The sequence below is a fragment of the Tinamus guttatus genome, unplaced genomic scaffold (genome assembly GCF_059628265.1).
Source record: "Tinamus guttatus ecotype Peru unplaced genomic scaffold, ASM5962826v1 Tinamus_guttatus_pri_ptg000211l, whole genome shotgun sequence".
In the NCBI taxonomy this organism is placed as follows: domain Eukaryota; kingdom Metazoa; phylum Chordata; class Aves; order Tinamiformes; family Tinamidae; genus Tinamus; species Tinamus guttatus.
The window spans coordinates 5,691,549-5,718,274 of record NW_028288745.1 but is presented as its reverse complement, the minus strand read 5'-3'; the positions used below and the strand labels follow the sequence as shown (position 1 = coordinate 5,718,274).

The 26,726-nt window shown below is 52.3% G+C and overlaps 1 protein-coding gene across 2 annotated transcripts in view; it reads right to left on the bottom strand.

Moving 5' to 3' along the window:
• Window positions 1-13,762: 13,762 nt before the first annotated feature.
• The window catches only part of LMX1A (LIM homeobox transcription factor 1 alpha), a 30,988-nt gene continuing 18,024 nt past the window's right edge, over window positions 13,763-26,726 (bottom strand). For both annotated transcript variants that reach the window (XM_088524497.1, XM_088524496.1), the window contains exons 3-8: window positions 17,093-17,325; window positions 14,871-15,040; window positions 14,620-14,697; window positions 14,441-14,510; window positions 14,181-14,348; window positions 13,763-13,929 (exon numbers count right to left, since the gene is read on the bottom strand). In XM_088524497.1, the coding sequence (XP_088380623.1) occupies window positions 13,763-13,929; window positions 14,181-14,348; window positions 14,441-14,510; window positions 14,620-14,697; window positions 14,871-15,040; window positions 17,093-17,325 (886 nt within the window). The remainder of the gene's footprint in view (window positions 13,930-14,180; window positions 14,349-14,440; window positions 14,511-14,619; window positions 14,698-14,870; window positions 15,041-17,092; window positions 17,326-26,726) is intronic.

Genomic DNA, 26,726 nt, shown 5'->3' with positions numbered 1-26,726 from the left:
ATCCAGCTAGGAGGTCCTCTTGAGGTTAGGCCGATTGTATCTATCCTACAATCACGGCAACAACATCAACAATCTCAGTTACATTTGACAGCCATGAGCTGGACCTCACTTTTCTACTCAGCCTCCAAGCTATCTTTATATAGAGATCATGTGGGCAAAGACATCATGAAAAGAACCATTTGTTATCTGAGGACTGAAGGCCAAATTGGGTAGCATGATTTGGTGGCTGTAGATGTATGAAAGCCAACACCAGCATAATTCCTTAAACATTAAAAACAATTTTTTTGAAGGTCATCTCCTTTGGTTCTATGGTCTACTTACAGAGGAGTATACTTCACATGCACTCAATTTTTCAGTTTATTTCTCCAAGGCCTTTCACAAAAAGAATTCGAACTTTTTCTACATATTTCCCACCATCTCTACTAAGTTGATTTTTTTTTCACTTCCTGAACTTTTCTAACGACCATTTTTCAAATTCTCCCAAAGCAAGTTTCTGCAGAGACCCTGAAGCTTTTGCTTCCCTTGCAACTGAGACTTCAAATCTGCAAACACACTTAATCCTTTGCTCCCAAGATATCTTATCAAATTGAATAGACCTAAACAAGGAAAGTATTGAATTGGTCTAGAAAAGTGTTGGATCCAAACTTTTCTTTTGTTCTCAACTCTCAATCACTCGAAGTCATGCAATGTCATCCCCTGTGCAGCAGTTACCTATCACAGAAGACACTTTGTTCTTGTGTTTGAGGCCAAGTTCCAGTCGCTGAATGTAATGGGGCAAGATGAGTGATAGATTGACACGATTAATTTCCATGTTCCCACTAGTAAGATTGATTTTAGGGCAGTCTTTACAAGCCACTGAATGCAAAGGAAAACTTGGCTCTGATCTTTTCATTAAAGGTCAAAAGGATGCTCAGATCTTCTTTTAGGAACTCAACAGTTCAAATGCCCTTCAGGATTTTGACATCTACCCCATTCACATGAGTGCAGGCAGTACCTCTCTGGTTGCCTCTGCTGAGAGAGGATCCACTGGAAAGTCACATAGATATATCTCTAGTGGTACTTAATTGCCAAGACTTTTCCAAACCCTTCTGTCTACGGAGCACACGCTAAAGTTGAGTTTCACTGCCTGTTGATCTTCTAAAGAAGATCTCTGCCACTGAGTCTGTTTCAATCAACCATTATCTGATCAAGGATGATTGCAATCACCCCATTTTGTCACTACTCTAACAGGCATTGCACTGCACCCACCAGCTCTCACTAGCAGGAGGGCTACCCTACCCTATCCTGGAGGACATGCACCCCATGCAAGCAGATATGAATCATTACTAAGGGATGGAATAGATAACATGTACCTGGCCCTGACACTACTAGAAGACATTCAGAGTCTCCTCTCCTTACAGCAACACCAATTATCAGGGGATGTGACATGGGGCATCCAGTTTGGGGTCTGGTCTAATTTTTTTTTATCTAAATTTAGAACATCAAAGTCCCACAACTTTCAGTGACAGGATGCAAATGTAAAATAAAGCAGCTTCTGAAGACTGGTGTCCCAGTTCACATCATGTAAGTTCAAGGAAGTTGAGAATGAAGAAATGGCATAGGATACAGCCACAACCCCTCTTATGCAAACTCTGATATCTGATGCATCCTCTCTACAGCCAGGGTTCTGTATTTCTCCAGCCTTTCCTTCCATGTATTAACACAGAGAAGACTTGCTAGGCCAGTCCCAATCCCAAATATGTGGCCCACTACTATCTGCTTTCCAAAGTCCCTATACGGTTTATCAGAGTCTCTTCAACTTATTGAATATGTACCTTATTTGTAGTCATTTTCTTGCATCTCATTTTCTACACAAATCCATCACACATCTCTCCTGAGGCAAAATTGTTCCCCAAAAAATGCATTTTCTTCTTAATGGACATGCACACCTCCACCACACTTTTTTGAATGCAATTAGGGGACGAGTACTTTAGATACAGAAGTATCCCTTGTTGGAAGACAGGTTATAGCATCCAACACAAGTTGTTGGACTTAATCTGCTCAGCACCACTCCATGAAGTCCTCAAAGAGGTTTCCTGACTCCATCTCTCTAGCAGCACTTTCCCTGTGCCCACTGCCTGGTTATGTGCCATCCTTTCCCTCCCCACCTCTCTCATCCATGAACAATGCACAGCCTAAGCAAGCATCCTGCAAGCAGCCAAGCAACCACAGCAAAGCAGCCTCGCTATGCCCGGCATCCCCACTCATAAGCCAAGCCAGGAGATTCACCTGTGCGGCCCAGACAGTGAAGAATTGTTTGGAGCAAAACACTGTGCAATCAAGTGGAGATAGCAGAGGCAATGGGGTCAGGCAGGCTGCCTGGGGCATCTTTCATCTCTGACTTCAGGAGGTGGGGTGTAAAGTGTGCGTTGGCTGGGCCCGAGGCCGGCTCAAAGGCAGCCTTGTTCTGCCAGCTATCTGCCATCTCTCTGATGTCACAGGTTTCGTTTGGGCAGCTCACTTCAAAGGCCCCCTTCTTGTGCTCCCTCCCTCCCCTCACCTTCTTCTCTTTTGGGTTCAGATTTTGCTATTTGGGGGGATAATAGCTTAGCTTTCCCAAAAGCATTTTGCTGTGCAATAAAAATCAAAGATGCTTAAAGAGCAGCCGCCCTTGTTAACCCAGTTCAGGCAGGGCAGGACTGGGGCAGGCAAAGGGAAATGAAGATCTCTTGCTCTCTCCTTTCATCCTATGCTCAAACCCTCTATGAGCATCAGCCAATTTGGGCCTAGCCTACAGCATCCCCAATCCTGCTCCATTGACAAGCCCTTGTATTTTTAACCAAACACATAGGTCACAAGGAACCTCTGTGGCCTGGTTTAGCAGCATTTGGCTCCTGCCATCAGTATGTGCAGCCTCATGCATGGAGGTCAAGCTTTAGATAGGATTTCTAGGGACTGCTGTAAAATCCTCCTTAAATTCATAGCAAATACTACCACCTTCAAGACAATGAGCACTCTGGACTCCAATTCACCTACTCCAGTCTAGGTTTCCCTCCAAACTTTTTGAGGTACCCAAACACTGCACTTATTGAGCCCTTCGAGGCATGGCATACAGGATGCCAGAACAGTAGCCATATGTTGGCCATGCCAGTAAAAGCCATTCTCAACTGCAAAATCTTGCTAAATGATCTCTACCAAGACACTCAAAGTTGCCTGATCCCATGCAAGAGAAAGGTGGCATTTCAAAAGGTTAACAAGGCACTGGATCCTTCTCATGAGCCATACAGGGACCCAGGACAGACCTCCCACCTCGCACAGCTCTACAACTCTAGAGTTAGTTACCTACCAGAAGAATTTGTGTTATGGTAAATAAAACCTTGGGAAGTCTAAAACAACAGGATATATTCAGATATAATGTGAAGGCCTTTAGCCAGAAGCAGTTTCCCCTTTCCTCAGTCTTAAGCACAGTTGAGTTCATAGGCCTCAATTATGAACTGAGTGACTTCTGCCCTCTGGTTTTTGAGTTTAGGGAGCTTGGCAGAGACACTTTCAAGCCTTTTTTTTTTTTTTTTTTCTTAACCCCACAATTCAGTACTGAAAACTACCTGATATAGCAGATACCTTCCTTCAAATAAAATGTTTCCAGGAACTGGGGATTTAGAAGGTGAAAAGCTGTGACAGGAATAGGATTGGGAGGCCTGGGTTTGAAGGAGGTAGGGGAGGATTGTACCTAGCAGAGTCCAGGGTGCTCTTGGAAGAGAAACTATTTAAGCTGTATCACCATGGGGCAACAGTCACCTCAGCACTGCCTCACCCCACAAGGATGCAGGATTTAATGCGTAGAGGAAGCCATGCCAAGGCCTCAGGGAAGAATGAATGTTAAAAGTCCTTGGAAGTTGTTTCTTCATGCTGATAGCATGGAAAGAGGCATGGGCACCCTGAATCATATCGGCATGGAGCACAGGCCTTATGAGGAGCAGCTGAGGGAGTTGGGATTGTTTAGTGCAGAGAAGAGGAGGCTCAGGGAAGACCTTATCGCTCTCTCCAACTGCCTGAGGTTGTAGTGAGACAGGGGTTCATCTCTTCTTCAAAACAACTACCAACAGGACAAGAGGAGACGGCTTCAAGCTGTGCCAGAGGGTGTTCAAGATAGGTATTAAGAAAAAATTCTACAGGAAAGAGTAGTCCAGCATTGAAACAGGCCGCCCAGGGGAGTCAAGGAGTCCTTGTCCCTGGCAGTGCTCAAGAAACACACAGATGTGGTGTTTATGGACAGGGTTTAACAGGTATAATGTTGAAGGTCTTATGGCTGGACTCGATCTCAAAGGTCTTTTCCAACCATAATGATTCTATGATTCTACGATCAGAGGAAGCAGCTCCTGCTCCCCAAGCCAGGTGACCACAGTAGGATTTAAGAGACTTGCACACACTACTTGCAGGTATTAAAAGTTCACTGGGGCTGTAATAGCAATCTGTCAGCCTCTTGCTAATCCCTCTTGACAGAAACTTTATAAGAAGCTGAAGTGTGTTTAATAGTCCTGGAGTTTAAGCAGAGCAAAGTCAAGATGGGAGGTTTAACATGAAAGTTATTTTCCTTGGACCCCTGACCAATGGCCAATTTGGGATTTGGCTCTGTAACCTATAAGCTGTCTCTCCTAGCCAAGAGATAAGAGACCTTTAGAAAGCACTGTCACCCAAACACTGCGGAGCTGCCCCCGCGCAGCTGATGGGCTGTCCCGCACCCAGCTGGCACGCTCGCCGGTAGCCCTCGCAGCACAATAGCCGCTCTGTGCGCTCGCACACAGCCGCTGCGCGCCGGGATGCGGAGAACAAGGCACTGGAAGGGGCCGCGGGGCTAACAGGGGCCTGTCTGATGCACCTGCGCTCACCTTGGAGTCAAGAATGCAAATAATTCACATCTGCAAAACCTGGGAAACCCATTAGCTATGAAACTGGATACATTCGTCCTGCTAGGGAATTTTGCCCAAGTCTGTGCATTGCCACAGTTTTGAGGATGGTTTTATCGACTGATTATCACAGAGCCCTCAGTCTGGGCTGCGTCATGCAGGTGGTTTGTCTAGAATGGTATTTTGTGGCCTCGAGTACCTGGATGTTTATAGGCAGGACACCCAGGTGCACTGTGTCCTGGGGAAAGCAGTGCAGAGTCTCTGCCAGGACACCCAGCCCATGGCCCTGAGTGTGGAACACCAGGACACTGCACGCTAAAGGCATAGCCCAGCACAGGACCACAACTTGCTCAGCACTGAAGGACTGGTTCTCCTCAATCTTCAGTGTAAAGACAGGCTTATACTCGCACTATACTTTAGGGGCCATCAGCTGAGACCCCACATCCATTGGGTTCCTACACCAGCAGATTTGGAACACATTTTTGGAGCAAATTTGTGTTTGCTGGCACCAGTCTGAATATTCCTTGCAGTCAGATTGCTCTGCAGCAGATGGCAAAGTTTCACCATCATCTCTGTATTGCACTACTCACTGTCACGCATTTCCCAGGCCTTTCAGCTTTAATTAAGGATCCTACCAGATCCTCCAAAAACATCCTATGCAAAAGTTTCACAGGTATCACAGATCTCATCAGGTTACTCAAAACATTTACAAAGCAGCCTGATTACTTATTAAGCTTTCAGTCTTCCAGAGGTCTGTTTCACCTTCAAGTTCTCTAGAACTTAAGAGAAGCAGGAAGAGAGAACTTTGCTTAGAGAAAAACAAAGAAGTTTCCTTTAGGACCCTGCCAAGGCACCAGTTAACTGAACCAGAGGCCAAGAAATCACATCGTATCCCTCACCCCTTTTGGCCCAGCGTCCTGATCAAGAGGAGTTATCCAGTAACAGGAAAGCGTCTCCTCCACCGCTCTGGTGTGTTCACAGGACTTGGCTCAGCCGAGCAAGACTCATGGGGTCCCTCAGAGGCACCTGCTGGACAGCAGAATGACAGTAGGTCTGTGAACAGCAAACCTGTGAAGTCTCATTTCCCGTGGCTTTGTGCATCTCCTTGATGGGCTGGTGTGCCAAGAGCTGTGACTCTGGCTTGACACTCCACCTGCAAGTGCGACTTTGATAACAGAGCTCTCCAGCATAACTCCTGATATCCAGCAAGGGCTGTGCTCACACCAAAGTCTCTCCTTGGCAGGGGAAGAGAAGCAGAGGACAGAGTTATTTATAGACCTCTTCTCCATCCCGTTATACAAGAAACACAACTCCCATCTTTTTAGCTTACCAAAATTGATTGAAATTAGCCAGCAGCTCTAAAAATTATTTGGGCAAGGAGGAGAGAGAACAGTTATATAAGCCCTGTTTGCGAGAAGAGGAAGGGAGGAGAGAGGAGAGAGAGAGAGAGAGAGAAAAAAAGTAGAATCATTGACAGGGAAAAAAAACCCGCCATGGTGAGAGAAGAACAAGAGTCACCACCAGTCTTGATGGGAGTGCAGTAGCAGCTAGAAAAGGAGCACTTGTATGGAGCTGCTGTGATGCAGTGCAGCAAGCTCCATGCAGAAAAAAAAGATGCAAGTAGATGCAAACCAGGTAATTCACTATCAAGCCCTTGCATGCAGACAGCCCAGTGACTGCTTGCTTAGCAAGCACCTTGAAGCAATCCCAGAGGGGTTCACAAACTAGCACTGTCATTTTTCCAAGTCCCCTTGTCCCCGCCCCGTTCCAGCACCTTGTCATCATTTTCACTGGGGACCAAAGTTGTTCCCAGGTAACCAGATCCCCCCCAGCCACAATGCACCTAGTGTATTCATGCTGATGTTATCAGGAGGGGTTGGCCCATGCACATGGCCAGGCAGCACCTAAGCTCGGGTGGCCTGGGGCTCCAGGGATGAAATAAGACTCTTCCTCCCCCACCAGCAGAGATCAGTTTTTTCAAACATTTATGAGGTACAGCATGAGCTATGGAGCTCATCACATCTGCCCTTTGGCTTGCCAAAGACTCAGCACTGTTCACTAACACCTTGTTCTGGGTTCAGTGTCCACTCTCTTCACCCCATGTGCCCAGATAACACAGCTAGAAATCAAAAAGCCGCTGGTCATTAAGTGCTAGCCATGCTGTTTCCTCCCTCTGACGCTGGCTGCAGGGATCTGGCCATGCTTAGCCAGCAGCCACAGAGAATTGGATCCATTTTCCCTACCTTAACTCTGAGGGCTAGAATAGGCTTCCAGGTGGAAATTAGACTCCCAAGATCTTTGTCTTGTACTGGGTACAATGTGTGGGCTCCAGCCTGCTAAGTGTAGCCTCCCATGCAACAGCTGCCCCTTGCCATGGCACACGCTGCTCTCACAAGAAGGAAGCCCATGGGACAAGAGCCTCGCTCACCTCAGTGTTGCCATAGGGCTGTGCTGGCAGCTCTTCTGCTGGCTCCTTAGCAAGGGCTTTTGCTGGCAGCACCAGAGTGTCACCACTCCATCCCTCACTCCTCCGCCTACTCAGAGACCCCGCAGCTGGTTATGGCTTCTGGCAGGCTCCAGTTAATCCTTTGGAAGAGTTTCACCAATCTCATCTTCCGAAACTCCTTGGGGCCTCTCCAGTTACTTCATGAATACCTACGCATACTCAACAGCAGAGCCAAACTCTCCAACCTTGGGAAACCAGGACTGGGTTGCCTAGACAACATTAATCAGCCACCCAACGCTCAGGCGTTATGCTACATCTTTAGTTCCATGATCTCATACTATATTTTCCATAAGGTCCTTACCTCATTCAGCAAATGGATGGTGGTTCACTGTTTCCCATATCCTTCTCAGCCTGTGCAAACAGCCTCAGGGCCCTCTGTGTTTGCACATTATTCTGAGTGTGCTCAACACAGGCTTGCTTCCTCACAGATGCTCTTGGGAAAGCAGAAGGAGCACGAGCCTGAGCGCTCCATAGACATATCCCTTTGCAGCCCCTCCACTCTGAAGCAGAATTGTTGCATCTGCACTGCAAAGCAGCAGAGGCAGGAGTGCCACCAAGGGCCAGCCAGCTTTTGAGCACAAATCAAAGATGCCACTGCTCAGATGTTCAGAGCAGTGGGCTTGTTGGGCCTTTCTAAGCAAAGCTTTAAGTTAAGCTATAGGAAGACCCAATACACTAGCAAACCACACACAGAGGAAGATGCCAAGACACATGGTTAGCAATGTCTGTGAAGAGCTGATCACTGGAGCTCTAGAGGGACCCAGCCACAGCAGCTATTAGCCCAGTGCCTCAGGTGCCAGGCATTGGTACCTGAGGACTTCCTCCTCAGGTGGAAGCCCTCAGCCCACTCCTTCAGGTGGGGCTTTCTCCCACAAATCCTTTGCTCCTTCCCTATCTTTTGCCAAAAGGGAAATAGCAGCCTCTTTCAAGGGGCAGGGGGAGGAGGGAGAAGGGGAAAAGGGGAAGACCACATCTCAAGGACATGGGATGTTTCAAAACCTTAGTCAAAAAAGTGTTCTTGGCTTGTCACTTTCACTTGAAGCCACCAACTTAAAGCATGATAAGGCTTTGCCTAACGCCCCTCAGAAAGGACAGTTTGCCCCAGCAGTTTCCAACCTAGTTGTTCCCGGAGAAGGGAAGTCTCTGTAGCAGTCACTGAGCTCTGCAGAGCGCAAGGATGCAGTTTGGACAGGTCTCAGCTTGAGCCTGCCAAAAGCAGTAAAGCACCTCCCTCAGCGGCAAGAGGAACATAGATCCTGTCAGCCAAGACTCAGCAACACAAGTGTCTTTGCAAAGCAAAGCATTGGACAGGTCTCTTCTAAGGGCAAGCCACCTGCATCCCATCTCCGTGCCATGATGGTGTTTGCTTGCCTTCCTTTTCCTATTTCCCATGTAATGATGGCATGGATTTATACTACCCCAAGAGCAAGGTTCAATCCTCCAAGTAGCACTCTGAATCAATCCTGCTGTTCTCAGGATCACCAAAGGAGAAATCTGATCCTCCTCCCTGAAGCAGCAGCCTGGAGGGCCCAAGGCAGGAGGAATCTGCTCTTCTTCCCTGATAGTCCTGTCAGCATTTGATCACTTGGAGTGTTTTGACATGATTTTCAGTTGGCAACATTCATTCTCAGCCTGTGAACTTATACATGTCAACCAGGTAAGCACATGTCAGCATCCACGTCAGTATCTAGGAGGTCTATAGCTGACAAGATAACCTTTTCATGACCAATACATTGCTACTCAGAGGAATGGAGCTAATAATTTGGTCTGATCTCCAACAAGATAAGGAAATTATTCACCTTTTTACACCTGCAGAGCTTCTGATCTTTTCCCTGCCTTTCTGCTGCAAGTCTTTACAATTTTACAAAGTCTCTAAGCAAACTTTCTATGCAGAAGTTGAGCAATGGGAGAATAGACTTAGAAAAATGCAAGTCAAATTTGGACAGCTGGTGTTACCTGGTATCTTGTTCACAGATGGACCTTAAGAACAAGGCATTCACTTAGTGTTTTGAGCCATATCATGTGTCACAGCACAAGCTTTTTCTAATAACAGCTGATGCTTTGTGCCCAGAACAGCAGCAGTTTAGATATCAGACATCTGGCAAATTATTCCACTCTTCGAAGGTGACAAGAGCAACCAGAACTTTGGCCTTCCCTCCACCTAGCAAATAAACAGCATTTGCCCCCTCCTACTGACTCCTTTTATATATTCAGTACTTGACCATACCACATGGACTTTCCCATCACTTTCACTGGTGTTTAAGCATGACCCTTCTCACAGCAGCAAGCTCTGCTTTACTAGTAAGCCATTCACTTTGGGGGTCTCTCAGCGCCCACATTTGCTGCAACTAGGGTAAGCCAGCACATGTCCACTGACCACTGGATCACCTGTTGGGTCAGGTTATTTTAAGCAAGACAAGGATCCAGTGCTTCTTTATCTGGAGAATAGTTTTCTTAGACAATGTCCAGTAAGGTTGCTTGCTCCTGCTCCAATGTCTGTTCATTACAAATCTCCTGAAAATACCTAGAAATATCAAGATTTAAATCCCCAGATGCAAATCCAGCCTTTCCAGCCAACATTGGCCAAGACAATTTTGGATTTCATTCCAGTGCACATCTGCCCCAAGCCCCTATACCATCCATTCAAAAAGAGCAAGTTAATTAACGTAGTATCACTCAAAGCTTGCTCGTTCCTGACTATCAGTATCATCTAATCAGTGCCCTCAACTGAAAAGTAATCTCAGGTTTGATCTTGCCTTGGCCACCGACCTGTATCTGAACAGAGGGGGCTTTGTTCATTCAGAAGCAAATACATGAAGGTCAGCTCTCAACCCCTTCCCATCATTGCCCTTGCCATGGAAAGCGAGGCAGAGTCTGTTTTCATATCAGAACTTTTTTTTTTTAATTCCCACATTTGACAGGAGTCTATCTGGAAAATCCCCAAGTCAAGAGCAGGCTCAGGCTTTCAATGAAGTATTTTGGATTAGTACCCCAAAACCGTGTCTCAGAAGAGGCAGTCCAGGACCAGAGAGCCTCCATCTCACCACCTATCCATCCAACAAGATATCAGCCTGACAAGAAGTTGCCTGTCACACAACTACTCCATCATCTGAGCAAGTTCTAGCAGGTTTTGAGGCTATAATTTTTGCTTTGGTTTTGCTTTGGCAGGATTAGTCCAGCCCCTAAAGTAAGGGATCCCAAACACCACATCAGGGTGACAGGACTGCATCACACAGTTACAAGCTGGGTTCGTGCTCATACTGTGTCAAACATACACATCAGCTGGCAGGAAAGAGAGAGATTTAAAACAGTGAACTCCACTGATATTACTAGGTGAGGATCTTCCCCCTTCCACTGTGCTGACCCCAAACAAATGACATATTATGTATATGAATTCTTTATATATCTACATAAACATCTTGAGATACTGGCATTATATTTCTGCAGTTTTTTTCAAACAAGTAGACAACTAGTCTGCATGTGAGAGTAGCTTTCACATCAGTTTTATTTGGGGAAAAGCAATCTGATATGTTCAAACTGATAGCTATGCTTATGGAAAGCCAGCCTGATGTAGCGAACGTGTTTCAAATATGACATGGGCATGCGTGAGAAAGGAAAAGCTTCAGGGCCAGCATCCAGACTTTGGATGGGTGCAGGCAGAGATGGTGACCAGCCCAAGCGGGACTTGTGCCCCTGGGGAAGGGTTAAGCACCATGCAGGCTATCTATCTCCAGCAGCCCCTCATCAGCAGAGCCATAGTGAGTGGGTGGAAGCCATCGCAATGTATTGCCTTTGGTGCCCATTTACCTGCAGGTCACAAGAGGATTTCGTCTTGAGACTCTCCAAGAGAGCTGAGAACCGTGACCAACTGTTGCCAAAACGCCGCTTTGATGAGCAAGGCCTCAGGGCCAGCTTTGACAGTCCCGGCTGCGGCGCACAGGCAGCTAAGCTCCAGCTCTGAGGTCAGCTGGAGGTTTCTCCGCGTGAGAGCCGCCACGGAGACCAGGTATCCCCACCCGACTCTCCAGGAGGAGAGCTGAGCCTTGCTGCCCAAGGCCAGATTCCTTTCATTCCAGCTGACAGGAGCAATCCTCTTGCCACTCTCCCTCTATGACTCCTTCCCACGAGCGATTAACAAATGTCTTCATGCCCAGAGGTTCCGACAGGCACCCTGCCATGCAAACCAACCCACTCCCTTGCCTCTTGGGGCTATGTCTGGCAAGTAAAACCTCTGCCATGCCTTTTGGGTCTGTCTCGAGAGGACAGGCATTTTACATTGCTCCATATCTGGGAGGGAGATGGGATGTATTCATTTTCACTCCCCTCCTCCCCACCCCAGAAAAGCCAGCAGTGTCTCTGGTGACCCACCCTGACCTCTCGAGTACCTGAGCCCCCTGTGATGGCTCAGCACTGAGGTCAGCCCTTTGCTTCTGCCATTCCAATGCTTTTATGAAGGAGAGCAAAAAGTCCCAAAGCCCCAAGAAATCCAGGCCTTTTCCTGGAAACTACAGTTTGGAAAAGAAAAAATGCATATTTTCTACATGCAGTCAAACCATTTTGGAATACTCTGTTCTATAGGTTGGGCTTTGACAGCATGTTGTAGCACAGGAACGGCAGAGCAGAGTCAGACAAAAAACAGGAAGGAGAATGACTTATTTTGAGTGTCTCAGACAATGAGTTGTGGGTGTCTGTTTTCTTTTCCCCATCCTCAATCTGCAGGAATTGTCACGTATTCGCAGAGCCTCTCCATGTCTAAGAGCGGTGATAAGAGCAGTGTCTGTTGGGAAATACCCACCCATATCTTTCTGGCAGTCCTAATGTGGAGCACCTGATGGCCATGGCATGAAGAGCAGGGGTGAAAGCAGACATGGGGTAACCTGGCTTGCAGCAAACCCACCTGACCATTTGCTAGCCTGGGTGTATACCCCCTGGTCCCCAGGCAAAGGAGGGAAGCCGGGACAAGGCCAGCGGTGTAAACTGTTCCCATCAGTCATCGCACGACGCCCTTAGTACCACTGCATCCTCTCTGCCATCTTCAGCCACATCCATTATGGCAAGTGTCATCTGCCTGGGAAGCACTCTTGGCAGACCCAGACTCATTCACTTGTCCTCCAAGGTCCTGCTGGGCTTGGTGGAGAGCCCAGCAAACCTCTCCCTGCCACCTCAGCTGGGTGTCAAAGACAGGAAACACTCTCCAGATTCACCAGTTTCTCTCTATTGGTATCAGAGGAACATCAAGGCTTGTTTTAGTCTTAGACTACGGAGTATTTGATATCTAAAGCCCAATGAGCAGAAACTTTCCCTGCTGTCACACTGCACCCTACCCAACATCTTTCTTACTTTAGAGATATTCAAACCTTTCCCTTTATGAGTCACTGAGACATCTCACACAATAAGACACCAGGCATTTTTGCAGAGTTTTGTGTTCTTTTTTTTTTTTTGGTTTTGTTTGTTTGTTTGTTTTCTTTTAATTTCTTCTTGGTATGTGATTTCTGACAGTGTGTCAGCATCTCCTGCTGGGTCAGCCACCTCCGGACCCCATTACATTCAGTGTCAGCTTATACCGTGGCGATGAGCCAGTGTTTTCAGTCTCACAGTCACTTGCATGCCTTTACAGGTTGTTGCCTACAGAACTTGTGAACAGCAGCGCAAAAGGACACAATGCATGAAAATTAGAGTAGGGACGAGGAGATGGTCAACTGGCCCTGCCTGGCATTTCAAGTGCCCTTAAAAATCAGTGGGGCAACTGGAAAGCACCAACCATAACCACCCCCAGGTCCGAACCTATCATCTGCAATGAACTGAAGTCCCTTGCCTGTGCCCGGGCTTTTGCAACCTAAACATAACATTTATAAAAAGTAAACTATTTCATTTTATAACTTAAGTGCATTGAGTACTTCCTTAAATATGGTTCACACTGAAAATAAAGTTACTTTTGCTGTACAGTAAATTTCTGATAGACTTAGAAATAAAACTTTGCTGCTACGAGGCGGCAGGCGCGCCCGGCAGTAGCGCGCAAGTGGCCGTGCAGCTCGGCGCGCTCGCGTGCAGCCGCGCACATGCACGGACACGGCCCCCAGCCGCACGGGCGGGAGGCGCCGGGGCTCGCTAGATTCCCACGTCTATCTCCAAAGCCCCTGCGGTGGACACCCCTGCCTCTAATCCTAGGAGTCTAAGAGAAACATGAAACTATGCAACCCATGAGTTACTCCGTCCTTGGGAATACCAAGCTACAAAACATGGTTTGACAGCATCCCGGCGGTGCCGAGTCCCCCTCCCTCCCGAACCCTCTCGCCCGCGGCCTCACGGCCGCTCGTCCGTCAGCCAGCACGCGGGCTGCTGCGAGGGCCCGACAGCGGAGAGGCGGCACTCAGGACGTGAAGTAGGAGCTCTGCATGGAGTACAGGTGGTCGATGGGGTTCCCCACACGCGCCTGGAGGGCACCGGTGTCTGCCGCTGCCGTGGCCAGGAAGCAGTCACCCAGGTTGCTGAGTGAGGTATCGTCGCTGTCCAGGTCATGAAAGAGGGGCTCGCCACCTGGGGAGAAGCCGTGTGCATGGGGCGCGTAGCTCGGCCTGATGCCTCAGCCCTGGCCCATGGGTGACAGCCTCCGGTGGGACTGTCCTCCCCCAGGTCCACAGTGCAGCTCTGCTGGGCAGACCCCGCTCCCAGAAGTTCCCCAGGGAGACACCCACTGCCATCCCTTTCCCCCATGATGGGGAGCGTCATCCCAATGTGAGCACGGTGGGGAAAACGAGGCATGGCCAGAGCACCTCTCCACACCTTACCGTAGGGGTGCATGTGGTCTCCAGGCATCTGCGGTGGGGTGAGTCCTTGCCGGAAAGGGTCGGAGCTGTAGACGCTCTGCTCCATGCCCAGGAGAGGCGGCGGCGGCAGCGACGTGTACGGGTTCATGATGCCCTCCAGACCACCGTTGCCCCCTCCATTGGGCTGGACTGGAAGACAAGAGCAGAGTACCGGGATAGTCTGAGCATGAGGAGGCCTCATGGCGGGGGCGAGGAAGGCCAGGCATGACACTTCAGGCTACCTGAACTCAGGCGCTGCGTGTTTTGCTGATCCTGCTGCTGCTGCTGCTGCCTCCTAGCCAGCTTCTTCATCTGGGCAAGAAGAAGGGGCAAAGGTCCATGAGTGAGATTGCCCCCATGGCAGAGAGAGGAGGCAGAGAGCCCCCACAGCCCCTGCTTGGGTTGTCGCCATGCCACCCACCTTTGCTCGCTGGTTCTGGAACCAGACCTGCACCACACGGACGCTGAGGCCCGTCTCAGCTGCCAGCGTCTCCCGCACCTTGGAAAGAGGACACGAGCATCTCAGTTGGCTCTGATTGACTTTTGGAAGGGGCAGAGCAACTAAGACAATTCCCAGCCATCGCTGGAGCTGGGAGCTCACTGCCGCCAGGGATGGAGGCAGGCAGAACCATGAGCTTCCTAGCCCAGGTGGCCGGCTAGATCTCTCTGTACCTTCCTACACGGCTTGGAGGAGACCTCAAATGACGCCTTGAAGGCCCTCCGTTGCTGGGTGGTGAGTATGGTGCGAGGTCGCTTGGGCCGCTTGTGGTCCTTCCCATCCTCCGCACCCTTCCCTGAGGCCGGGCCCACTTTGCAGATGCTCTCTTCGTCATCGCTTTTGCCTGGGAAAAGAGGACGCTGATCTGTTACAGAGTGCTCCAGCATGGCCAAAAATAGCCTGGGCAAGTTGCTAAGGTTTGAGCAGCTGCAGTGGGAAGCTCTAGAAGCACCTCATTTTCACAGCAGCTGCCCCCAAAGTGGGTCTGCCCTATGGGGATTTCCTCCCAGGTCATTGCTGGAGACACATCTGGGCTGGGATGGGCAGGTCACATCCATGCTAGTGCCTGATGATGCCAAGGACTGTCCTCCAGCTCCACCAATGTCCCAAAGGTTGTGGTGTCCCCCCGCTGAGTCTCACCAGGACAAAGTTGAAGGACCTGTGCTAGGTCCAAAGCAGCGTGGGCTAGGTGGCTGGTGGGAAATCCCAGGCACTTAAGCAAGAGGTGGCCACCCAAACGCTTCTCTGGCCACCAGGCCCATCAGGGACCAGCTCAGCAGGGGAGTGCAGGAGGTGCATGAACCATCTCAAGCAAAAACTGTTCCAAAGAAAAAAGTGTTCATGAGGGGGAAATCCAGCTCCGAGCAATTCCCCCGCTTCCTCTCTGAGCCCTCCCTTCCCAACACCTGCTCCCCAAATCCCTCCGAGTGCCACAGAGCGAAAGCAGGAGCAGCAGAGCCGGATTTGGCGGGGGGTTTACTTTTAATTAACTCTCCCTTTCAAGCCTCTCACCCGACACAGAAGAAATTAATGACCGTCTCGGGCTGCCCCTGACGTCACACGGGAAAGCGCCAGTGGGGGAAACCAGGGCAATCGGGAACGTCATGGCCTCGGAGCGACCAGGGGCCCGCGCCCCGCTGCCGCGGCAGGGCCCTGCTCCGCCTGGGAGGATTTAGGGAGAGGAGGGAGGCTAGGATGGGCTTAATTGGAAAGTGGGCTCCTCTTTCAGAGGGGCTTGTTTACTCAGGCTGGCCTGGGCCATGGCTCCGGGGAGGCTGTAATTGAAGCGAGGGTTTGGGAGATTACAGGCAACATATGGCTGGCTTTTTATCCGCACTTTCTCATAAAAGTGGCCTTTGGTGCATGGGGGCTGGGGCGGGGGTGGAGGCTGGGTATTTTTTGCTGCTTGCTTTGGGGCAGAAAGGCTGGAAGCAGAGCCACGGCCCACTGTGCTCACCACCCTTGGCCAAAGTGCCCTCTCTCCCGCTAGGAGCAAGCCGGGAATGGGAGGCTGCTGCACTCATTTCCTCCCTGGTTCCTTTTTTAACTAGGAGTGGATTGCATATCCCATAAGGAAAAAGAGCATTTCGCCAAGCATCTGAGATCCGAGATGGATCTTTTCCAAATGGACTTTCCCAAGCCTGCTCCAAGAGCCAGAGCCGGTGCAGTGAGCTCTGTGTTTTCCTGCCTCTTCCTCGACTCCAGTGCTGACCTGGCACTCACTGCCTTTCTCCTACAACCTCCCTCCTGTTGCCCCATTGATTATTTTTGCTTTTAGCATCATCATTTTGGCAGGGGCAGGGTGTTGAACACCCCTTCCACAAAGCCCCTTTTCCTCCTCCGACGCTGTTTCCAGAGGAGCAGAGCAGCACTCGGAAACCCGCGCACAACATGAGCCGGATGAACGGCCCGCAGCCACACCGCCTTGCTAGGAGCTGGGGCCTTTGGGAACGTTGTTAGTGCAGAGATATCTGCTAACAGCTCTTTTTAAATTTTACCTTCCCCAGCCCCAGCCTCCATTGCTGTGTTTTCTTTCTAAATTTGGCTTCCTGGGAAATGTTCAAATTTTAGTTTAATTGACTGTAGATATGCATTTCAACACGGATCCAGTGGTCCAGGAAATAGCCAGGAAATCTTCCGTCGCGGGCCGGAGCAGTGAACCCCTCTCCCTGCGCACCCCAGGATGGCTGGGGACAGACCGGGAGCAGCAACAAGCAGGAGCACGTGTCCGGTGCGGCGAGGACGAGGCCCAAGCATCCTCTGGACCTCCTCGAGCTGCTCAGGTCCCCCCACCACCGCGTGCAAGGTCCTGCGAAGAGGCACTGCGGCTGCAGACGGCTTTGGGATGGAAACGCCCTGGAGCTCCTGACACGGCCGGCGCGGGGCAGCCCCTTACCGGAATCCGACAGAGCCGGGCTCACCAAGCTCAGCAGCTCGCGCTCCTTCTCGTAGTCGCCCTTACAGAGCAGCTGCCCTTCCTTCAGCACGAACTCGTCGCCCTTCTGCAGGCGCCGCTCGCAGACGCAGCAGCAGAAGCAGCCCAGGTGGTAGACGCTCTTCTGGGCCCGCATCACCAGCTCACTGGGTGCGATGGCCTCCAGGCACCCAGCGCACTTCACCGCGAAGAGCCTGCAGGAGCAAAGGGAAGGCAGTCCTGTAGTGACCAGGTGTGAGTTCGCCCCACAGCCATGGCAGGGATGCTGCCATTGGGCCAGCTTTGGCACTGTGGGTTGGCCTACGTGCCACTGGCCATTAATACAGTCAGTGGGTGAAGACCCCAACACCTGGATGCTCCAGGTGCCACCATAGAGTTGTTGATCCTAATGCACCCGCTACCATCTCTCAGCAGAGTATGGGCACACCAAGCCCATCCACTGCCTCACAGGGAACTCCTGGTCCCTTTCCCAGACACAAGGAGATGCTGAAGGTGGCAGCTGCTTTCACAAACTCATCCATGAACAGCGAGCACCTACAAAAAGCAGGGTGATGGCCACACTTCAGGGAAGACAGGGAAAACTCCCTGATTACCCAGCCTTGCTCTAAATATCTGTTGGAAATGGACTGCATATCTGGAATGGATGTTTGGCCTCAAAAGAGAAGCCACAAATCAGCAGTACATTCTGCAGAGGTTATCTCAGAGCATCACATTGCCCACCGCCTGTCCCAGAGATGTCCAGGGTCCAGTCAGGGAGAGGGGCACAGTCAGGTATCCTGCAGCCCCAACCTCCATGGGCAGCTCCCACCGCTGTGGCCCAATGCAGCGTGCAAAACCTCTGTGGCCAGGACCTGCTGGCAAAGAGGGGATGCCTTCTTATATATAACACATAAAATGTTCGTATTTATATATATATAAATGGACATGGAAGCTCTGCTTAAAGAGTTTCAGCAGTTGTAAATGCCCCATTTCCTTTGAACATCTTTCTCACCCCAGAGGTCTCTGCAAAACAGCGGCAAACTTGCCTTCCCAGAGCCGCCAAGCAGAATGATTCAAAACACTTTTTTGCAGCTAAATAAAATAGCTATTTTAAAAAAAGAAAAAACGTGGAAGAAATGAAAAGTGCTGACTCAGCCCCCTCCCAGTAAGGAGAAGTCCAGCTGGATGCTAAACAATTGGAAAAACAGAAAACGTCTCACATTTATGGTCCTATGCAGATTATCTGTCTCCTAACTGGTCTGGTTTGGGCACTTATCTGCCTCACCTAACACTGCTGCCTCCTCATTTGCTTTGCTGAGCACCTCAGTTTTAACTCGTACATCACCACAGCTGTGCTGAGAGGCGGGCCAGGCTTCCCAGGTGGGGAAACTGAGGTGCAGAGCAGCAGCCTGCCGGGTTTGCAGTGGGATTTGCAAAAGCTCCTCCTGCAGCCCCGAGCTCCCCACTCCTCTCTCCCACCCATGCTCGCCTGAAACCCCAGCCAGGCACAGGCTTCCTTTTGCCTCATTTTAGTTGCCCGATCCCGGGTTAATAACGCGGGCAGCTGTGCAAACTGCCGGAGGGGGCTGGCGGGGCGGGGGGCGCCGGCAGCGCCCGTGAGAACCCGCGGCAGCTGGTGGCATCTGCGCCCCGCTCGCTCGGAGCGGCTTCCTCCGGCCGCGCACCCGGGAGAGGAGCCGCTGGGGCTTCCCGCGTTATCCGCAGGGCATCGCCGCCTCGTGCCCCCGGGCTCGGAGCGGGCTGCAGCGCCCTGCAGCTGCTGGACAGATGTGTGCACAGCTGCCGGCTGCCACAGCTGCACGGGTAATCCGCCTGCCCCATGCACTGGGCTTGGGGCACTGAGGGACAAGGATGGGGTCTCCAAACATGATCTCCGTCGGCATCAGCTCCCTCCCAGGGGCTTCGACCCAAGCCATTGTGCCAGGCTGCTTATCCCGGGGCAGAGTCTGGGAATCGCACAGGATAAAGCAGCTCCTGACGCCTCCCTCTGCACTGCGGCCTCTTCCCCTTCTGCAGGGTTCTTTACTCCAGTTCTACTCAGAGCGAAGCCACAGTCTCTAAGAGATAGGCAGGCTTTTTTCTTCAAAAATGAGCACTCTGTCAGGAGTTTTGCTTGCTGGCTTCAGCTATAAAACATGCCTTATCATCCCACAAAAAAACTGACCAACTAAACAAATAAAAAAAAACAGTTCTTTGCTACTAAATGGCCAAAACTGCCCAGAATTGCAACCACTCACAGGCAGCGAGGGGGAGAGATAAAGAAAGCGGCTGGTGGCCCAGACCCCACAGCCCTCAGGAAGCTGGGGAGCGTGCACAGACAGCACCACACCGAGACACCCTGAAGGGACAACCCCATGTGTGGGTAACTCCCACGGGGACACCCAGGCAGCATTCCGGGATGTTTTCCCCCATCTCCAGGAAGTTTAGCTCTACTTTAGCTCTGGACCCAGCTCCCTCCTGCTGTGAGCAGTCAGTGCCCTGCGGCCCTGGGGTGCAATGCAGCCGTGGGGCCCGGCCACGGTGCCCTTCTGCCTCTGCCTTTGGAGTTTGGGCGCTTGACTGACGGGCGCTTCCCGGCTGCTGCCGCCTGTGTGTGCGGCATATAAATAGCGGGCCGGGAGCCCTCCCGCACGGGGCCACCGTTGTTAGATAGTGACGGACACACGGCGAGCGCGCACATCTCCCAGGAGAGCCCCCAGCGCCATCACATTCCCCAGAGCAGACGGGGAGCAACAAGGGAGATGAAGGATGCTCTTGGCTTGCGCAGAGACCGGGCAAAACTCGCTGCATGGCTGCGGCCCCGCGAGGGGCTGGCCAGGCTCCGTGGGGATGGCTAGAGCCAGCAGCGCCCATCGGAGGCTGGGAAGGCAGCTGGCTTGCGCAGGAGCGAGCGGGCAGCGGGCAAGCTGGATTGAGTTGTCTTGGCACCGGTCACTTTCTCCCTCACTGTCACCAGTCGTAACGAGCGACGGGCCCGTGAAGGGACGGCGGTGGAAAGATGCCAGGCTCTATCAAGCACAGAGTCGAGCCCCTCGCAGGGCTAGGCTGGGGAACAAGGATACGTGCTCAGCAGAGGGGACGGCCTGGACAGCGCGCGGGGCCCCGCTGCTGCATGTGCCGCTTGCCTCATGGCAGCACCGAGGGACACAGAGGTGCTCGGAGAGGAGATGGAAGCAGGGGGCCTCGCGTGGGCTCAGCCTTTAGGAGACACCGGAGAACTCACGCCGCAGGGCACCCAGCCGCTGCTGGAGCCACCGCGCCGCCCACAAGCGAGCGGGAGCAGGCGCAGGCACCGCGTCCAGCAGGAGCCAGAGCAGCGCCAGGGAGCAGCCGCCCTCTCCGGCCTCGCCGCCCGGCGCGGAAAGCTCCGGCAGCTCCGGAGAGGGGACGTTTTCTCCTGACCCTTCCCTGTCTCTGCGCCTCCCTCCCTCCCCCCCGAGGCAGACAAGTGTTCGCTTTACTGCCTGGCAACGGGGCCGAGGCTAAGCTTGCTCAAATATGAGTGTTTTTTGGCCGCAGAACCAGAAGGCTGCAGTCCTACGGAGAGCAAAAAATTGAGCACTCCATGCCATGGCTCCAGCCAGGGGGGGAATTAGGTTTCACACCGAGCAGGCTGGACCATGGCATTCTTTAGTTAATGCTTAACAAACGCCCCGACAAAAGCGGCCAACGCGGCTGCATGTTTGTAAAATGTATTCTCAGCAGATTTGGGTTTATGGGGGAATTCGCTCGCTTTGCAGCGAGTGGCATTTCCCCCCTCCCGCTTCCCCCTCCCTTATTTTTTTTTTTTTTTAATTTCCCTTCGCCTCCCTCCTCTTTCCCCCCAGCTCCGCTCCTCCTCATTCCTGCTGCCTGCAGGCGTCGCGGAGGGGACATAGCAACAAGGTTAAGCGGTGCTGCCGCGCGCCAGGTGCCGGCGGGAGCCCATCCCGCCGGGCCAGGAGCGCTGGGTCTCCCAGCAGAGCCGCTGCGGGTCCTCCCTGCTCACCCTCCGCTTTACCCGCTGCAGCTCCTTCTGCTTCTGCCACCACGGCACACTCAGCAATCTCATTTTTTCCATGCCCCGCTGTCTTCCAAGCTTGCAAAGCCAAGGGGCACCAGCCAGATTCACCCCATCGCCCCGTACGAGCCCCAGCGGCGGCAGCTCTGCTTCACTGAGGACGAGCCCGCGCCGAAGCTGGTGCTCTGGCAGGAGCCCCCTGCCCCGTACCCCCAAGAAAACGCAGGTAATTGAAAAACCACAATATCACTAGTCAAATTTAATATTGAGAGCAAGCGAGCGGGAGCCAGAGGTCAGAATTAATTATGCCCCACCATACTTGAGCACGCGGCCGCGTCTCCATGTCCTTTCCTAGGGGAGCAGGGCTTCCACGGAGAGGTCGGCAGACGTTATTAGAAAGGCCTGATTTAAACGTACCCCCAGGAGCTTTTCAGCTTGTCTCTTCAGAGCCTTTGTTTGCACAGAGATTAATGGGGAGGCGAGCGATGCAAAAGCAAAGTCACACGGAGTGAGAGGATGGGCTGTGGCCACCACCACTCGGTGCTGGCCAGCCCTGGAAGGAGGGCAGGGAGCAAGCAATGCTCAGGTCATCCATTTTGCAGGTCAGAGTGTGATAACTGATTTTGTGCCTTCCCCAACGGGAAAAAATATATATAAAAAAGGGAATTTGAGCTTAAAAAAAAAAAAACACACACAATAAAATCTGGGGTTGGTTTTCCAATCTCTGCCCACAGATTTTGGGGGTGCACGTGGCAGCACACCTGGTTCTGAACCTGCTGCAAACTTTCCATGATGAAAAATAAGAATCTTAATAAATAAATAAATAAAAGCTTCCCCTTCTCTGTTTGGAATTGCAAAGAGAGGATTAAAAAACAAAAGCAAGATAAGTTGGCCAACCTCCATCCTCCGTGAGCCCTGAGCGACCTGGCCCGAGGTAGGACCTCCCAGGGCCCACTCCAGCCTCAACCTTTCCATGATGCCCTCACCCGAAATCAGCTTGCACAGGAGGGCTTCCTTTGGAGGAAAGTCTAACCAGACGCAGGCCCGTTGCTCCAAGACCCCAAGCAGCGCTCAGGGTTTGGCTGGAGGCATCTCACTCACCCTTGGGTGCCTGCACTGACTACGTCAGGGCCCCCAGAACACAGCGGAGAGTGAGATGGGGGAGGGCATCCATCCCAGCCAAATAATCTGCCACCCTTGGCCACCCCTGCATCAACGGGCTGTTCGGGATTCAACCTGCACCCGAGCAGGAGACCCAGCTGCTGACGGCTCCCGTGTCTCACAGCTTGCAACCGAGGACTCTGTTTTCCTTTATTAAATGGAAAAAAACCCTTACAGTTTGGAGTCCCCATGAGGACTCTCCAAACAGCTCCCTATGGGGCTACGAGGAAGCCACTCGCCGCCCCGCCGTGTTCTTGCCGCCCCAACCTCAGGTGCATCAACACAGCAGAGCACCGTCAGGCCGCGGGCAATATCCTGCGCGGCCGCCTCGGCAGCTGTAAAACCCGCTCGCTCGTACAGAAGTCAAACAAAGTGAGGCGAGCTGGGCACAGCGGCCAGCTGCCGGGGAGCAGCTCGGCAAACAGCGGTCCGGGGCTGAGCTCGCGGGGCTGCGAGCCTCCCGCCCAGCTTCTTCCGTCCACCACGCGCCGCGCGCCCGGGCGCAGGTGCTGTCAGGGCTATTCCTCAGCCTCCTCGGCGCAAATGCAAAGCAGCTGGGGCAGCCAGGCCGGCCGGAGCGAGCCGGAGCCAGCACGGCGCGGAGCGCGGAGGCATCTCCAAAGAGGCATCCTTCATTCATAGCTCCGTGCACTAGAGAGCACTGTAACATGTGTTTCGAGGCAGTTTGCAAGCCGCTTGGCTAAGTGAGCAGCCTGGGAATGCCAGAGGAATATGCTCTGGAATGAATGGAAATAGTCATCAAAAAAAAAAATAGACTTAAATTTAAGTCATCTTTTTCTTCTCTCTCTTTCCCCACTCCGCTCCGCTGGCCTCGCGTTTGCAGCGCTCTCCTGCACGTTCCTGCTGCCGGGGCGTTTCAGGAGGACGAGCGCCTCGGCCACAGCCCCCACGGCAGCCCGGTGGGAACACGGTGCCACGGGGGCTTTTCGGCCGCGGGCGCCCCGGCGTGTCGGTCACCCAAACGGCCCTGGCTGCGGCTGGGAAGCAGCCGCTGGCCCTGGCATGGAAGCGGGTCAGTGCCGTCCCTGGGGAAGGATGTGAAGAAAGCTCCAAACCAGGCTGCAAGCACTTGGCAGCAGAGACGGTTGGGAATTTCCCCAAGAAGTCCCCGATTGCATTTAAATATATATATGCTTATATATATGTGTGTGTGTGCACACATATGTGCACGCATAACTTCTCTCTCTTCTGTTTTTGTGGCACAGAGCTCCAGGGCACGCTCAGTGGATCAGAGCACAAAAGCAAACAGCTTTCTCTAGGAAACAGGTTCCTGTCTCTAGTCTCCACAGGGTTATTGCAGCATCGGGGGCAACAGCCCTGGCGGCCGGCAAGGCAGGATATTGCTTTGTTGCTTGTTCTTTTTATGGCTTCTCTTTTCTAAATATTTGCTTGGCAAGGGGGAAGGATTCCCCTTTCCGTGGTAGCTGGTTTTTACGGGGCGATTGCGCCGCTGCCTCTCGCGGTCCCTCTTTCCCTCCAATTGCATTTGCAAAGCAAATATTGATTGTCCCAATTAGCTGCGAAGCCGCAGCGGGAGGAGGCTGAGGAGCGAGGAGCCCCGCGGGGAGCAGGCGCTCTGCAGCCCTCCCATCACGCGCCCGGTGCCCTGGGCTCAGCTCCAAGCCCAGCCGAGCGGGCCAGGGGGCTCGCTGAGGGCACTGGGTGTTAAATTAATGCTGGGATATCCCTCTGTGCTGGAGATGATTAGCCTGAGACAAGCATAAACTACTTTGTGCCTAGTGTTGACTCTGGAACCTAATGGCAGCAATGTATGGACATACTAATAGCAGTGACAGCAACTGCACATACATCCTGGTAATAGGCTAGGCACATTAGACCCCCAAAGCCCCCCATCCCCAGCTGAACATGCAAAGTCTTATTTCTTTTATAAACCAATTCTTTTATAATTGAGTACATCATGTAGCTCTAAAACCTTGAAATTGTGGGGGAAAAAAGATCCTGCCCAATGACAGCGTGCACATGTCTGGAGCAAGACATGACTCAGGAAAGGGAAGGGTCAGGAAGCAGTTCCTTCATTCAGGACAGGAGGATCCCCTTTACATGAGCTCGGCACTGATGGACGGCTTGGAAAAGCCCGAGGCTGTTTGGCTCGGTGCTTTGGGCCTGGGCCCATCTCTCTAGCTTAAAACAGTTGAACTGAGCCCAAATGCTCGTTCAGCTGGCGTCCCTCGAGCCACTTACCCCGCCAGGACATGTCATCCCCATGTGGGGTCTGCATTCCCGCATGAGGCGACCAGGAATTTGGGGCAAGGGAGAGGAGGCAGCTCCCAGGGAAACCACCCGCAAGGGAAATCTTGTGCCAATCAGGGAGCAAACAAAATGAGCCCAGCATTTATTACCTATTTCCTTGGAATGCTATGGCTGGAAAAAACAATCTCAGGGTTATTAATTAATTTTTCAGGCGGGCCTGCTGGACGCGTAGGAAGGGAAGATGCGGGCAGCAATAGCCTGCGCCGCCCTGCCTCGTGTCGAGAAGCCTGCGCCGATTCCCTGCCCACAACAGCCTTAAGAAGACCTCAACGTGCCACTGTCGGCCTGCCGGTGGCGGAGGCCGAGCCTCCTGAACCCTCTAAAGGTCACCACCAAAGGCATGTCCAACACATATGGTTATTAGCTCTCCATGGGCTCGGCCGCCCCTCCACTACAGCTGGGTGAGCAATTCGCAGCGCATAAATTTATCTAGCAGATTTCAGCCCACGTGCTGCTTGCTAATAGTCTGTAGAGAGACTATATTTTATCCCTTTGGGTTTCTTGGCAAGCCTGCAGGCTCCTGACCCTGATTTATTCGCAATCGGTCAAGAGGAGCATTTCATCTCCCTCGTCCACGTCCGCGAGGAACTATCCGCGGCATGTGGCTCCAAGTCACGCAAGAGCAGCGCGGCAGCCGCGGCCTCCGCTTCCTCACGGCGCCTCCAGGAGGTGGCCGCAGGGGCTCGTGGGCACAAATGAGCTCAGTGTGGGCAACTTGGTGCAGTGTGGCTGGAACAAGCCGCGCTGGGCCCGGATGCGGAGCGGCCCAGGGCCGGCTCACGGCCCGGCCTGTCGCTGCGCTCAGCCCAAGCCAGCCTCCCTGCTTGCCTCCCTAGCTGCCTGTCTGTGCTCCTGCCACCCTAAAAAACCTTTGCACAATGCTTGGCATCAGCTGGAACACTGCTGGCCCAGAGCTGTGCCAACAGCCACCCATCACTGACCCGGCCGTAGGGGGCCACCTGCGTCTCCCTTGGTGCTTCCCAGAAGTCAAATGACCCCCGGCACAGAGATGAGCATCCCGAGGGGAAGAGAACAGTTAAAATTGCCAGAAGGGAGGGAGAAGGGATGGCAGAGGAATCCGTGGAGAACAGAGATGTGGAGCTTCCTGAAGGAATAGACCTAGGATCGGCCCAATCCAACATTTTCATTGGTGATTGCAATTCACGGCTAATTAGCATGTTAATAACGTTAGTGGGAGCTAACGAATGGCCAAGCATGGGGACAGCACAGAATGCTCTCAAGGGGATCTCAGGGAGATCAGAAAATAACAAAGCATATTCACCTTGAAAAAATGCAGCTTCTGTGCTGGGAGGAAAAATACCTGGAGTAGACCCTCCACTGGGAAGCAAAAGCCGGGAGCAGAGACGCGGAGCGGCGGCCTGCACGGGATGAGCCTGCACACGGGGCACACAGGTGGAGCGCCCGTGTGTGCACTGCTGCCTGCAGCGGTACCCAGCTCTCCCGGCAATGCGGCTGGCGAGTGGTTCATCCCACACTTCTCGCAGTCACCAGGATAGAGAGGACTTCAGCCAGTCCCAGAGAGGCACGGGAGAATGGGGAATCTTGGAAGGGCTTGCTTGACTCCTGCAGCTCCACTTTTGCAACTCCCCTTCCGCAAATGTGAAAAGCACCATGCAGGACTCCAAAGGAAAGGCCTCGCTCCTGACCCATCTGGAGCATCGTAGGTCACCAAGAACCAGCACTTGCCATGGTGCTTCCCAGTTGGGCATTTTCAGGGGACACTACTCCTGTCTCAGCCCCCAGTGGTTCAGCTAGAACAAGTGTGACTGAGTCACCACCATTCTGGCCTAAGGAACATCCTGATACACGGAGACGAGGAAGCCAACCTCATATTTTACACAAGCAACATTGAGTAGGGCCGGTACTGCAACGTGTTATAAACTCCTGAGGCTCTTGGCCTTAAGACAGCCCAGAATCAGGAAGGGCAGGAGTTATCACCCAAACGGGGATTAAAGTGGTTCCTGATGCACGAGTATTTGGAGGCAGAAAGGGAGGAGGGGAGCTGCTTTGCAGCGATTCGCTTCTTGGGCTCTCCCTGCTGCCAGGTCTTGGGCAATCTGACGACTTTGTTGCAAACTGGAAGAACCGGAGACATATGTGAAGGAGGAAACTCGCATTCCT